Source organism: Marmota flaviventris, chromosome 16 (assembly GCF_047511675.1).
Source record: "Marmota flaviventris isolate mMarFla1 chromosome 16, mMarFla1.hap1, whole genome shotgun sequence".
Taxonomy (NCBI): Eukaryota; Metazoa; Chordata; class Mammalia; order Rodentia; family Sciuridae; genus Marmota; species Marmota flaviventris.
Window position 1 is genome coordinate 26,617,531 of NC_092513.1, and position 11,873 is coordinate 26,629,403.

General features: G+C 42.2%; 1 protein-coding gene across 2 annotated transcripts in view; it reads right to left on the minus strand.

Annotated features, from left to right (window-relative positions):
* Positions 1-11,521, minus strand: part of Katnal2 (katanin catalytic subunit A1 like 2) — a 37,551-nt gene extending 26,030 nt beyond the window's left edge. Inside the window, exons 1-7 of one of the 2 annotated variants that reach the window (XM_027949086.3) lie at positions 11,434-11,521; positions 10,112-10,151; positions 9,283-9,400; positions 8,045-8,140; positions 5,895-5,993; positions 5,607-5,684; positions 2,791-2,889 (exon numbers count right to left, since the gene is read on the minus strand). In XM_027949086.3, the coding sequence (XP_027804887.3) occupies positions 2,791-2,889; positions 5,607-5,684; positions 5,895-5,993; positions 8,045-8,140; positions 9,283-9,400; positions 10,112-10,151; positions 11,434-11,506 (603 nt within the window). In that variant the 5' untranslated portion in view covers positions 11,507-11,521. Of the gene's footprint in view, positions 1-2,790; positions 2,890-5,606; positions 5,685-5,894; positions 5,994-8,044; positions 8,141-9,282; positions 9,401-10,111; positions 10,155-11,433 lie in introns of both variants that reach the window. The other variant, XM_027949085.3, reaches the window with a different exon arrangement.
* Positions 11,522-11,873: the final 352 nt, after the last annotated feature.

The window sequence follows — 11,873 nt, forward strand, 5'->3', positions numbered from 1 at the left end:
CATAAGCCCGTGCCCCCTTAGCACAGAGAGTTGGTACTGCTAGAGCAAAACACAGCCCAACTCTACAATTCAGGGATTCCTTTTGTCTGTTTAAGACCTGCTTTTCTGTATATATTATTTATCCCAATTTTATTTCCACGCTGGATAAGAATGATTGAACCTGTTTGTGAATTCTAAAAGAGCAGTCTTTTTTAAAAGAAAAAAGAAAGGCCTATATTCCCCTCCAATATAATAGTTCTTTTTTTAAAAAAATTTAATTCTTGAATTATAATTATACATAATAGTGGGATTTTTTTGTTACAAATTCATACAGGAGGCATTTTTAAATCAATACTTATTTCTTACATGCACAATGTCATTTCTCCCATAGTTCTATGTATAGAGTATTTGGCCATCTTTTTATTTCCTTTTTGTAAATTTATTCTTTTTAGATATACATGACAGTAGAGTGTATTTTAACATATTATACATACACATGGAATATAACTTATTCTAATTAGGATCCCATTCTTGTGGTTGAACATGATGTGGAGTTACACTGGTTGCGTGTTCATATATGGTATTTGGCAATCTTTCAAATGTTGTAAAACAAGAACAAGAAGATAAACAATAGATCAGGGGTGGGGGACAGGCAGTGGTGCAATCCTGTAATCTTAGCAGCTCAGGAGGCTTAGGCAGGAGGATCACAAGTTCAAGACCAGCCTCAGGAATCTAGCAAGGCCCTAATCAACTTAGCGAGACTCTGCCTCAAAAACAAAAAAAAGGACGGGGGATGTGGCTCTGTGGTTAACTGCCCCTGGGTTCAAGCCCTGGTACATAAAACAAACAACAACAAAAACAAAACCCATAAAAGAACCGATAAATAAAGGTATGAGTGAGTGAAATACAAAGCTCTGACTGTGTTAGAAGTGAGAAGCAGTCAGGTGTGGAGGCAGTCAGATGTGGAGGCAGTCTCCTAGAATCCCAACTATCCAGGAGGCTGAAGCAGGAGGATCACAAGTTTAAGTTCAACCTGAACAACTTGGTGTGACTCATCTCAAAATAATTAAAAACAAAACCAAAAAACTTTGGGGGTGTCACTCATTAGTGGAGTGCTTGCCTAGCATGTGTGAGGCCTTGGGTTTGATCCTTTGCAACAAATAAATAAATAGGGATCATTCAGTGACAAATACTTGAGGAGAAACTGACTGCAGAAGGGTATGCATGGACCTTAGTGAGCCTCTTCCTTTAGTTCAAATTCAAATAATCTGGGCAGTGGGTGGGATCTGCAGAGAACAAGGAGAAGGAAAAAGAATAGTAAAATTGTAGCTGGCTCTTAATTTCTTGCTAATCCTGATGTCAAATCTGAATATCATCCCATGCCAAGTTTAAAATGCTGTCACACATCCAGAGAATTTCAATGAGATGTTCTATCCTTTCTAAACGTTTTGTACTATGCTTCTACTTGGAGGAAAAGAGAGTAAATTTCTATTAACTTCAAACACCAAGGTATTTCTTACTCCCATATCTGAAGACAGGAAGAATGAAGGGAAAAGACAATCAATTTATTGATTTTTGTCTTCTTAGAATAAAAGCACCCAAAAAACAAAGGCTTCGTGGGCTCCCGGGTAAGAATACGTAGGTTATTCAATAAAATGATTCTGGCTGCAGGAGATTATAGGACATGGCCACAGACTCTTTGCAGCTCTTGCCATGAAGAGGTAGAATCTGTTTCTCCACCACTGGATCCTGGGCCTGGCCTTGTGACTTTGGCCAATGGGACATTGGCAAATATAATAAGAAACTGAAAAAGTATAAGAATAGCAAATATAAGCAGTGTAAGAAGACATATGAAAAATGCTTAGGACATAGGCCTTGCCCTTTCTTACCTCTTTCTAGGAGCCTTCTGTTAACAGGGCTGGACTCCCCTGCTAAGGGAGAGAGGCCCCAACTGACCCACTTATCCCAACCTTTCCAGCTACTCTGGCTGATGCCCTGAACATGTGGTTGAGCTGGGTCAGCAACACCATATGGAAAAGAGAAGAGCTGGCCCAGCTGCCAGCCCAAACTGCCTACCTTCAGAATTATAAGACAATAAATGGTTATGGGGCTAAGGCACTAAGTTGTGCTTTATGCACTCTTTGTGTCTGTTATGCAGCAAATACCATGTGATTCCCTGACCTCCTCCTCATCCTGTTTGGAGAGAATTGTTTTTCTATTCTTCTACCTATTTTGTGAGCCATGCAGAAATTTGTCAGGAATATGTAATGAGCACAGCTTTCTGGCTCTGCTGGCTCCTGTCAGGGAAGGTACTGTCTGCCCTTCACAATTGGCCCAAGCAATACTGGTAAGGGAGCACCTATAGAAACCAAGTGAGAGGTCCTCTCCTACCAGAGCTATTTCTGTTTTTCTTTTTCTTTTCTTTTCTTTTTTTTAGGAAATCAAATTACTTTTTTATTTGTTTGCAGTACTGGAGCTATTTCTACCATACTAAGTTTATTTTTAGAGAGGGAGGTTCATTGGAGCCAATGTGTAGTGGCTGACAAATCAAATATACAAGACAAAGTCCTAGATCTTCAGTGATCACATCAAGCAGACATCTTCCTGGAACCAATATGAGACATGATTTTAAAGTGTCCAGAATGGGCTAGGCCTGATGCCCTAGTGTTGACAAAGTGCTGTGACAGGCACAAAGTTAACTCGTGGACTGAAAATCATCCTGGCCTGTCCTTCCTGAAAGGTGTGTGACATACAGCTTGTCCAATGGATAATGAGCAGAAATACCCCCACCCCCACCCCTGCCATTCTTACCCTTATAGGATACACAACAGCTTCTTTCACTAGCTGCTTGGCTGCATCCAGTCCAATAATGTCATCCCACTTTATGTTTGGATTATGGAGATAAATGTCCTGCAATGCACATTTGATCATTTTGTTAAAACTATTTTTTTTCCTCCATAGCTGTAATAAACATGGGAGCAGAGAACTTGACTTACAATAGAATATAAAGGGCTGGTGATCAAAACTTTTCATATTAGATATATGTATATGTATACATTGTAATTTGGGGTTAGCTCACCAAAGGGATATAATGAAAATATTCAACGATTTTCCCTGAAAAAGATATTGATGATATAATATGATTCTTTTAAAAAGGAAAAAAAAATCTCCTAACAATGGACTCTATCTGTCTTCAGTCAATAACACACCATGCTGATTTATGACCATAATCAAAGAAGCTACAGAATCTGCCTTGAAATTACACTAGTTTTCACTGCAAAACATAGTTCCTTACCGGCGCCTGACTTCTCTCTTGCTCTTTGATCTGGCAAACACTTTGTTAATTTGTTGCATAAAAGAGATGATGCTCCTCTGAAACCAATTTATCTTTTTTCCCTAGTGATAGCTCCCTACTTTCAGCAGGAGCAATTGCTTCTGCAAGATTCAAGGAAGCCGACAATGGAGCCAAAGCCGTTTCCCCTCTTACAGGAGAGCCCTGTAGCAACCATCGAGGGTAATCAATTAAGGTAGTTTTTACTGATAACTAATTTACAGTTTTCAAACTCCAATTTCACAAGATGCCTCAGAACAGTCACTCAGGGGCCTTTCTGTGTAGGAGCTATTTCAGGCAAACAATGTCTAGAGTGTTACATTAAAAAAAAAAAAAAAAAAAAAAGCCTCCTTTCCAAAAGTCGTTCTGAGTGACTACAGCATGAATCTGGAAACTGCCCTTTTATTTATTTAATTTCTAATAAGTAACATGAGCCTTTTTTTAAGTACATTTTTTAAATGTCAGTGACATGTCAGGGCCCTACCTTCTCCCCTTCATCGAGAATCCCCCAACACAGCAGTGCCACTTCTAAGAGGGAAACTATGTATAGAAGTGATTTGGCTCGTGTATAATGTGCATAATCCATTTCTGGATGGGATGACAGAGAAAGGACTCAGTCTTCCAAAATCTTGGGAGGCCCACCCTGTCTTTCAAGTCTACATCTGCAGGAAGCCCACCAGTCACTCTCATTCTTATTTCTGCCCTTTCTGCAGGACATCTTTGCATATGCTGAGGCTTCATCTACCTTGGTATTCAAGGCATCCATTGAGAATAGTGTTTCTTGCCCTTTTCTAGAGTTGACACTGTGTTCCACAAAGTAGTGTTTAATTTCCCAACTCCAGTTTCTCCTCTATCATTCTGAAGTTATCAGTCAGATAACTGGTATCAACAGGCCTCATCAGGTGGTCATCTCTCCATGCCTGGAAGTATTCAAGCAGGGGCTGAATGGCTATGTCCATTGGTTCCATGGAGAGGATTCCACACGGAATCCTCACAGGTCACTTCCTATCTCTAGCTCTATCTTCAGTCAGGTTATTCTTTTGCAAAAATGGTAATGAGACTATTGAGTTTTTGTGAGTCTAAAAAATATTTTGCTCTACTCTCTTGTGCATACCAGTCACCACAATCTGGCCCAAACCCCCATCTACCCTCATTGGTAAAAATCTTGTAGCTGACCTTCCCTCTCAATTGCTTTTCCATCCATCCACCTCACTACCATTAGAACAAGTTATCTGCAGGCACATTTGATGACCCCATCCCCTGAGAACATCAGTCAAAAGATCCTCGTCTCTAGAGGCCAGTTCCTAGCCCTAGTACTGCTTGGGTGTCCCGCCTCAGGAACCCTGGATCTCCAATCCCATTTCCTTCTACTCTCTGCTTCTTACTTGGATTCCCAGAAACATTCATAAGTGGTACCATTTCACATAGTTGTGCCTTTACCCTGTCTTCCTCTCTTTTTCATTGAGCTTTTTCCCAGTGTCTTCTTTCCCCACAGTACCCGTTCTTCATGCTCAAAGTGCACTTGCCCACATGACCAGAAACTCTTACAGGCAAGGACTGTGTCTGACCTATCCACCTTTGTGTTTCCAGACCTAGAATATGCCTGATACATTTCAAGCCTCTCCCTGAACCAGCCTTGATTTCAGTCTTCAATTAAAAACATTGGAAACTGAAAAAGAACCTGTGACTAGGAATCCATTCTAATCTCAGGAAACTCATTCAAAATCACCCAGCTAGAAAGAAAAGGATCTTGAAATCAAATGCTGGTCAACTAACTCCAAAGCATATGTCATTAACCATGAAGCTTCACTGCCTTTATTTAGATTCTGAGGCATGAGCTTGAGAAGTCTCTAGTCTGGGTGGTAAAATCTTTCGTTATAATCTGTTTTTCATGGAAATTTCCAGTTATGAGATCATCGGACTCTCAATCTCCCTATGTGTTTGACTTTTGAAACAAAATGCAAATATGTTCTTTCCTTCTCTAAGAGGCTTCTTTCCGTGACTCTGGGCCCTGCTATAAAACCTTTCACCTGTCCCTTCTTTCTAAGTCTTTTTGTCTTTTGGTTTTCTTGGCCTCTACACTGAGATAGTGGGCTTTTTATATTGTAATTTTATGATTCTATAATTTATTTATCATGCATTATTGTGCCTCTAAACAATATGAGTGCCTTCGCAAGTGGGGGCACTTTATAAATAAATGATCATATTTATTGTTATTAATAAAAGAAGCAGCCCACAATGCTCTAGGAGCCCCAGTTTGCCTCGGTAAATTTGTGAATTGAACAGCGGAGCTTACCCGGCTCACCACGGCTGCCAATTCTCGCATCTCACTGTTCATGCCAATAAATGCACTCAGAGGTTTCAGCAATCGTTCCTGATGAGAGGAACAGAAAGGCTCACATTACAATAGTGCTTCATAATTTAGGAAGAAAAACAGGATCTTGGCGAAACAAATGGTGACAGGCTGCTTTGACCTCTAAACTTGATCACAAGCTTTCAGTGTACTCAAAGTGCTGAGGATACTTCCAGGGTTCACCTGGATTTTGGCAGTTTGAGAGCTGGATGGCACATCTTGGCCACTTACTGAGGGGTCTGGGTTACAGTCGAAGGTGTTCAAGGCAAGTTCACCAGTTGCTCCCCTGATGGCGTCTGTGAGCAGCCCTCGGAAGTCGATGATTGGGCCCTGAAAGGGAGCTATGGTTATTTCTACCATGAAGACATTCAAGATTATCCGTTGTGGCCCAGTCTCAGCAAAACAAACCACTTCTATATCTCCTGGTACCTGGGGCAAGCTTAATGGCAGGCCTTAGAAAAACCTGCACTAATATTAAAAACAATGACGACCTGAAGTTGGGGCACTATGAGGAAACGGTCAATAATTCTTCAGAATGAAGTTGATTTGAATAAAAATTCACCAGTGCTTTTCCATTCCTAGCACATGCCATCTGCTTTCCCTGTCTAGTCTCATTCTTTTAAAATGCGACAGGCACAGGAAGAACTCCCTGGTACAAGAGAAGAGCCATGTCCTGTCTGCATGCCTCTCTCAGTAGTACCTGGTACAAAACGGGTGTACAGGACACTCTAGGAGGATTGTTTCTAATTCTTGCAACCTCTCTGCCAGTGAGGAGAGACATCCTGGTTTTGCATTTGTGGAGGCAGGCAGAGGATTCAAGTGCTTCTCCCAGGGTGGTAGAGCTAAGTGACTCAAGGCCAGGATTCAAAGCCATATACCTTCCAAATCCACCCTGTCTCCCCTAGAGTCAGGAGGGCAAAGCAAAGATGCAAGTATTTCCAGTAGCCAACGTTCACTGTTTATCATGTGACAGACAGGCCCTGTACTAAGGCTGTCCTTTCATTATGGTGGGCATGACAATTTTGTGGAAATTGTAGGCAACTTGCCTAAAGTCGCACAGCAGGGAAATGTTGTTGCAGAGTGAACCCTGCAGGCTGACTCTGAAGCCCATGCCCTCAAGAACAGCACATCTGTGAAATTCAGTGTGCTGGGGAGATCCTGAAGCCAGGGTCCCTACCGTGGCAAGGACAGACCCATTGGGGCTCACCCCTGGATATACACCCTCATTCAGCCTATGTGCACTTAAAACACTGGGGAGAAAACCATTCACGTTTCACCCCAGGACATTTCTGCTGGAAAGAGAATTTATAGCCAGACAGTTTCCAAGGTTAAGTGCTGGGTTAAATCGTCCCTTCCTTGTGACCCAATCAGAAACGTCCGTTTATATCAATGTAAGCATTCACAAAAGAAACCAAAGCCACAAAAAACTGCCAGGCACAAAAGGGACTGAAAACATGACAAAAGCAGAGTGGGTGAAGAAGGAAACCTTGCTTTCTGGGGGACATTGACTCGAGTGGCATCATCTCCAGCAATTGCCCAGTTCATTGGGGCCCTTAAAGGAAGTCAGCTCAGGCCAAGGAGGAAGCACCCCTTGATTTCCAGGGAGATGCTCCCTGCCACCCCTTCTCTCCCTCTCTCTCTCTCTCTCTCTCTCACACACACACACACACACACACACACACACACACACACACAGTAGTTTGCCAGAGAGCTGGCCAGAGCTAAGCCAGCAGTCTACAGTTTCAGATCTGACTAAAGATTGAGGAGACTCTTAAAGAACCCCCCTCCCTGGAGGGAACAATCAAGAGAATGTGGTGCTTTCCACCCCCAAAGGACATGGCAGAGCTGCCTTTTGACTGCATTCACCCAGCCTGGGTCTTCTCTCTTTGAGAAACTATCATTTACAAATCCAGACATGGCATTCATAATGACAAGGACAGACGTATCTATCAAGGGCGGGATCCCAGCCCTGGATCAACTGAGGTTTCCTGGTCCACATGGAATTCCACGTAAACCTGGAGTCACATCTCCAAGGACAAGGGTGACTGCTATTCAACTATCTTGTCAGAGTCTAAAGGAATGAGCAGGAGGCCACAGCTCAGGCAGCACCGCCAGGCCAGTGTTTATCGCGCTACTCCATCCCTTCCAAACCCTAAGTGTATTACAAATAAAGAACAAATGAGCTCCTTGGAGATGGGGCAGTTGGCTCCAGACCATTCCTCCACAAAGGCAGGAACCCATTTTCTATTCCCATGCATACTCTTACCAGTGTACCTCACAGCCAACATTTGATCATGAGGTTTTAACTTCCCTGTTGGACAAAAATACTGCATTGTGTTCATTAAAAGAACCCCCCCTTCAGTGTCCTGAGTTCCACTTACTCTTCGTGGGTGGGCACTTTCTTCTCCACTGTCTTTGTGGATTCTTGATATGTTTAAGCCAAAGTCAGGGGTCTCCATGTGAGTGTTATTGATGCCCTGAGGACAGAGGGACATGGTGAGCAGGCAGCTGTGGGAGCTGCTTAGAGGTGCTGCTTAGAGTTGCCAGTGCCCCTGACAAAACCACATGCCAGGTATCCTGTCAATGGGCAGCCAGACCTGTGTGTTATTTAGCCACATTTGTGACCCAGTAAGAGGAAGTACCTCTCTACCTGTGTCCTGAGGGAAGACTTGAGATCCCACAGGCCATGAGCTCCGAGCAGCTTTTCCAATGGAGGAAATAGCTGTGCCTCAACCCGTCCCCACTTGCTGACTGGTCCTTTCTCCTGTGCCAGGATGTCTGTGGCAGGTCTGGCCAAGTCTGGAGATACAGCAAGATCAGCCAGCCTCCTGTGTGACTGGCCTGCCCCAAGTCACCTCTCCTCCTCCTGAGTCAGACCCAGGAGGCCACAGCCATAGACCCTTCTTGAGGGTGAGGGATTCCTTTTCACCAACTGGGTCTTATGATTATTCCTTTCTATTCAAGGAATCTTCTAGCCAAGAATCTTGGACATTAATTCTCTCCCATTCCTTTTATGGGTTTCTGTTGCTCTTCTTTCTTTTAAAGCTTGGAAAGTTTTGTCCTAGTTAAGAAGGTTCTAGATATGGATCTCCTGAGTCAGAAGTCAGAACCTGCCATGTTCTTTCCTTTTACTGTCTTTTCCTCCTCTAGAAATTTCAGTATGGAGGTCTGGGATAAGCCCAACAGGAGATCCTGAGATCCAGTCACAATGGAGACTATTCCTGGTCTCCACTTAAGAACCCAAGAATATGATTGGGGACACTGAAGTCCTGTCATCTGCAGTTACCTCAGCTGGGAGGTTGGAGCTCTGCAACTTCCAGGCCCTACCCTCAAGCCTCTCTTTCCTGCACTCAATCTAGGGGAAATATGGGGGGTGAGGAGAGACAGGAAGGAGTCCTCCTGCTCAAATTAAGAAACACTGGAGAATCTGCAGATTTGTCTATGGTTTTCATCCAGCATAGTAAAAGTCTACAACTTTCAGAGAATTCCACAATTCAATTAAATCATATAGCAAATTTAAAAAGATAGGGCCTCAAAATTTTATAAAAATGATCTTTTTAAATTGGGGTTGTTTCTCAGCTAAGTGTAAGACTACCAACATCCAGCAAAGCCATCTCACCTGTTTTGGTTGCTCCTTGTTGAGAGATTTGTTGTCCCCCATCTTCCCTGCCATGGTTTTGGATGGTGGCCTCTGTTGATTGATCTTGGGAAGATTTTGATAACTGTCATTCATCATCCTAAGGAAGGGAACAAAAACCTTGGAGGAGATTATTCTAACCACTTAACCTGAGGTAAATAAACAATTGTTTAGTAATCTAGGAGCACATAGAGAAACTACAGATCCTATTTAGATAGGTTTAAAAAATGGGGCTGGGTGGCACACAGCTGTAATCCTAGCAACTCAGTAGACTGAGGCAGGAGGATCACAAGCTCCAGGCCAGCCTCAGCAAATTAGAGAGAGCCTATCTCAAAATAAATATAGAAAAAGATCAGGGATGTTTCTCAATTATAAAGTGGCCTTGGGTGTAACCCCCAGGATCAAAAAGATAAGTAAAAATAAAAATAGAAAATAGAATTCCTTGGGTGCTCTGTGTGCCAGGCACTCAGTACGAGACAGAAATTTGCTCCATTCTTATAAATAGCAAAGACAGGAACTGGGCCTGGGTCTTTTACTCTCTGAGGCCCACACTCCACATGCTACATGGCCTAGAAAGACAGAATCACTCCATGCAATTATTTGCAGTAAAACCAGAAAAACTAACAAACATTGGTCCATGTTCTGGACAGTTGTAACTTGGGGGTATTCCATGGCTGAGCCCACTATGGTCACATGACCATAGTTTGGTATTGCTGGTAGTTGGCCATGGAGAGGCACTAGAGATTCTTCTAGAAAGATCCCACATACTCCCAGAGTTGAGCTGATCAAGACGAAGTATTATTTACTCTACCTTCTGGTCTTCCCTCCACTTCTTGGTGGTAAATTATTTTCTCCTGTGGCAAAACAAATATTGGGAGAAAAGGAAAGAATTTAATCTTAGGAGACAAAGTAGTTTGGGGTATGTTTCTCCTTTTACATTGTTCTAAAAGTTTGTTTTACAGTCTTTTGGACAAGATACTCCATCTGATCTAGTGAGAAGTGAAATTGCCAAGGAGGAGAAAAAAAGGAAATGTGGTGGACAGCACATGCCATAAAGGCAACTCCAATTCAGGTTGGCTTGACAGCTGCCATTTCATTGAGTTTTCATGAACCTGACATCATGATGTGATAAAAAAAAAAAACTTACATCTATTTGCTGGGGTGCAGAGGAACCTCACGAAAATTATGTGAGTCTGGTAAGAAACACATAAGTTATACTCTCCTAGTTTACCTTAAAATCAAAACACGGTGTGCAAGATCACAGGAGAATGTGGGGACCAGGATGACAGCCAGCCATCTAGAAATCAGATCATGTGTCTTACAGTCCTAGCAGCCCTGTGCTTAGGAGGCAAGGCTAACTCAAGGTCCATACCTAACAAATGGCCAAGAAATCCAAGCTCTGAACCCTGCATTGGAAGGAAGCTCAGACAAAATACCTCTCAGACCTCTTCCAGCTCTGAGATTCAGGCTTGGCTATTTTTAAATGACGTTCCTCTTGGTTTCCTGGTCCCTACATGAAATGTTAAAGTCTGTGGCTTAACAAGTGCCTTGTAAACAGGACAATGATCTCCCTTGGTTTATAATTACTTCCCCCCACTTATAGACTTCTAAGTCAATGTTACTACAAAACCTAGAGCCCTGGTTTTAGATCTCCCCTCCAGCCAACCTCCTTGAATGCTAACCTATATCAGGTCTTTGCATTATATTGATCATTATCTGGATTGATGGCTTTCAAAAGCATTTCATTATCTATACATGAGCTATTAGCTTCACCAATACTCATTTTCATGTTATTTTCAAGATAGATAATAGGTCTTCCTAACAAGAAAAAGTCTTTGTCATTCATCCTCTTCCAAAAGCCCACTCTGTCTCTGCAGAAATTAATGCTGGTCTTATAAAGAGCACCTGCGGTACTCTTGGGTTTTGCTTTCATTGTCCTAAAACATACATTCCTCAAACAAATGCCGACATGACTAAAGGGACGTCAATATCCAGATGGTCGTGTACAGGTTGTCTGCTCTGGATCAAGAGGCTGCATGATCTTTCTGGTCTCCTTTACAGTGCAGGGTGCAGAGTGCCATCTATCTGACAACGATGCAATAAAAAACTTATATCTAGAAAATAGTCATGTACCTGTATCTGATGCCTTTTTAACAATTTTGGGGTATTTCTGGAATTTTACAAAATAATAACTCTCATATTCCATCAAAATAGTTTCAAGATCAATGTTGTCACAAACTTCAAAGCGTCGTAACCCCAGTTTGGTTTCTTGCTCCAAAGCATTGGCTGCATCAATATATCTGGTAGTTTTATAGAAGAAAAAATAATTAACTTTGGGTACAAAAAACAAAGGAAAATAGGCATTACAAGTCCAAAGAGACTCAATACAGAGAGTAAGCCTTAAATAGATCAGCAGATGAAAACTAGAATATATGAGGTTTTTCTAGAGAGTAAGGACCTTAGTTTATTAAGTTTATCCAAATATGTCTTTCAAAACAGTTGCCTCTGGAAGCTTCATGCTTACACGAACGATGTCATCGTTGCTCAAAAAATTTTAATTTGCTTTAAAGTCA